Below are 2,226 nucleotides of genomic sequence, written 5' to 3' on the forward strand. Positions count from 1 at the left end.
GGGGGGGGGGAGACTAACCACTGCGTCCACCTTGTCTTCGATGGCTTGCTTCGCCCGGGCAATGCTATCCTGAGATCCAATCAGGGCGATCTCCCTCTCCACCTCGCCGGGACCCGATGACTGAGCCACGTTGATCTTGCAGCCGGTCGTCGACTGCATCTCACGAATCGTCTCGCCTCCCTTGCCGATGATCATGCCCACGGCGTCCGATGGGACGTACATGGTGTCGTTGATCTTGTCGTATCCTCCACCTCCGTTCGGCATACCACCCTCTCTCCGGGGCGGCATGTCACCTCGGCCACCTGGTGGCCCGCCTCCGGGAGGACCACGAGAGGGGGCCGGGCCCTCTCCGCGGCTGTCGCTCTCAACAATCTCCATGATGAAATCTTTGGCCTTGGCGGCAGCCTCATGGGTGCCGATCAGGTTGACAGGTCGCAGCCCGTTGACGCTCTTCGACTCGCCGACAATGTTGATGTGGCACCCGGACCGCTCCTGCAGGTCGCGGATGGTCTCGCCGCCACGGCCGATGATGAGGCCGACGGTACGGTCGGGGACCATGATCTGGGTGTGGTCCTCGCCCTCACGCAGGGCGGTGGCGCCGCCCTTGACGGGGTCGCGGGGCTTCTCGTGGGCGCGGTTCAGGGGGCCCATGCCGCTGTCGTCAATGATGGCGTTGATGGCGTCTTTGACCTCGGCGCGACGGTGGCGGGGCCCCGAGATCTTGCACTGGCGCAGGGGGCCGCCATCGCTTGGGGGGAGGAACTGCACGCGGCAGGTGGACTCGCTCTCGATCCTGCGGAGGTTCTCGCCCTGTCGGCCGATGATGAGGCCGACGAGGCTCGATTCGATCTGGATGACCTCGGACTGGTCATCTCCTCCTCCGCGAAGGGGGGATCGCTCGCGACCGTTGGAGCGGGGCGAGAAGGGCTTCCCACGGGGGGGTCCGGGGGAGTAGGAGCGTTCGCGACCGTGGTCGCGGCCACGGCGCTCGTCCCTGTATGGGTTGGCGGCGTGGTGGTGATCACCGCGCGGCGGCGAACGCGAACGTGAGCGGGATTGGGGGTAGGCGTGGTCCTGTGCCCGAGGGTCGGAGCCGTAGACCAGGGGCCTGTCGTAGGGAGTGACACCCTTCTCCGCAGCCGAGGCGCGGACCTTGGAGAGGGCGTCGTTGAAGCTCAGGGTACCCGAGTTGACCGGACGGATGGCGCTCAGGTCCAGGCTACCGCTGGCGGCGGGCGCAGGCAGGCCAGGGGCGGCAGCGCCATAGCCAGGAGGGCCCGGCGGAGGGGCAGCCTGGTACGGGACGGTAGGCTGAGCTGAAGCCGACTGGGACGGCGGCGGGTATAGCGGGTTGGAGATACCGGGGGGCGTCTGGGAAGGGCTGGGTGCGGGTCGTTGGGCAGCTAGAGGGAAAGCGCATGTTAGCATATCACCGTGGGCGAGAAGGGGAGCAGAGGAAGGCCTGTATACGCAAGGGAGAGATGGACTCACCAAGGGCAGCCAAGAGGTTCTGGATATTAGTAGTGTCGGTCATTGTGACGATGGAAGCCAGAACTGTGCAGGGGCGTTTGGGGCCCAGACAGCCGGCAACAGGCGCGTTTGAGTTTTTTTTTTCTTGCTTTTCTTTTCTCGCTGCGGTGTTGTGGGTTCGCGACGTGGAACAACAGCGCAGGTCGTTGACAGGAGCGTCTTCTAAATTGTATCGCGAAAGAGACGTCGACAGAAGACGACGCGGTTGCGATGCTAATAAAAAGACGATGCGTGATGGTGAGAGAAGCTCGGCAGGCCGCGACAGTCGAGGGAGAGCAGGAAACAGGAGTTGGTGGTTACTGGTAATACCCGGTAGATGGTACTGGTGGTAGAAAGCCAAGGGGGAGGAATAAAAAGAAATGGGGCCGAATCGAATTCCGGGTCGCTTCGACGAAAAATGCAAGTCAGCAACGCGACAAGGGACGCACAGAATGCGCAGGATGATTTGATGTAGGAGGGAAGAAGAAGAGAGGAAGGGAGGGAAGATAGAAGAAGGAGCGCTTATGGTGATTTTTGGGTTTTAATTTTTTTTTCTTTAGTTTTTTCAGTTCGCACCGAGTTGCTCATAACCAAATTTTTTGAAAAAATGGAAAAATGGAAAAAAAAATCGCCCTGTCTGGTGCTGGACCGCACTGGCTCCTTACTGGTAGCCGCTGTCGCTGCCGTCTTTGCAACGTAGTGGGAGGAGGGGGGGGG

General features: G+C 61.5%; 1 protein-coding gene across 1 annotated transcript in view; it reads right to left on the bottom strand.

Moving 5' to 3' along the window:
- The window catches only part of GMORB2_2044 (far upstream element-binding protein), a gene marked incomplete at both ends in the record, with an annotated part of 1,854 nt that extends 426 nt beyond the window's left edge, over positions 1-1,428 (bottom strand). Inside the window, one exon of the mRNA XM_035464024.1 lies at positions 19-1,428. Within this exon, the coding sequence (XP_035320288.1) occupies positions 19-1,428 (1,410 nt within the window). The remainder of the gene's footprint in view (positions 1-18) is intronic.
- Between the last annotated feature and the right edge of the window lie 798 nt (positions 1,429-2,226).

Source organism: Geosmithia morbida (genome assembly GCF_012550715.1).
Source record: "Geosmithia morbida isolate 1262 chromosome Unknown scaffold_11, whole genome shotgun sequence".
Lineage (NCBI taxonomy): Eukaryota > Fungi > Ascomycota > Sordariomycetes > Hypocreales > Bionectriaceae > Geosmithia > Geosmithia morbida.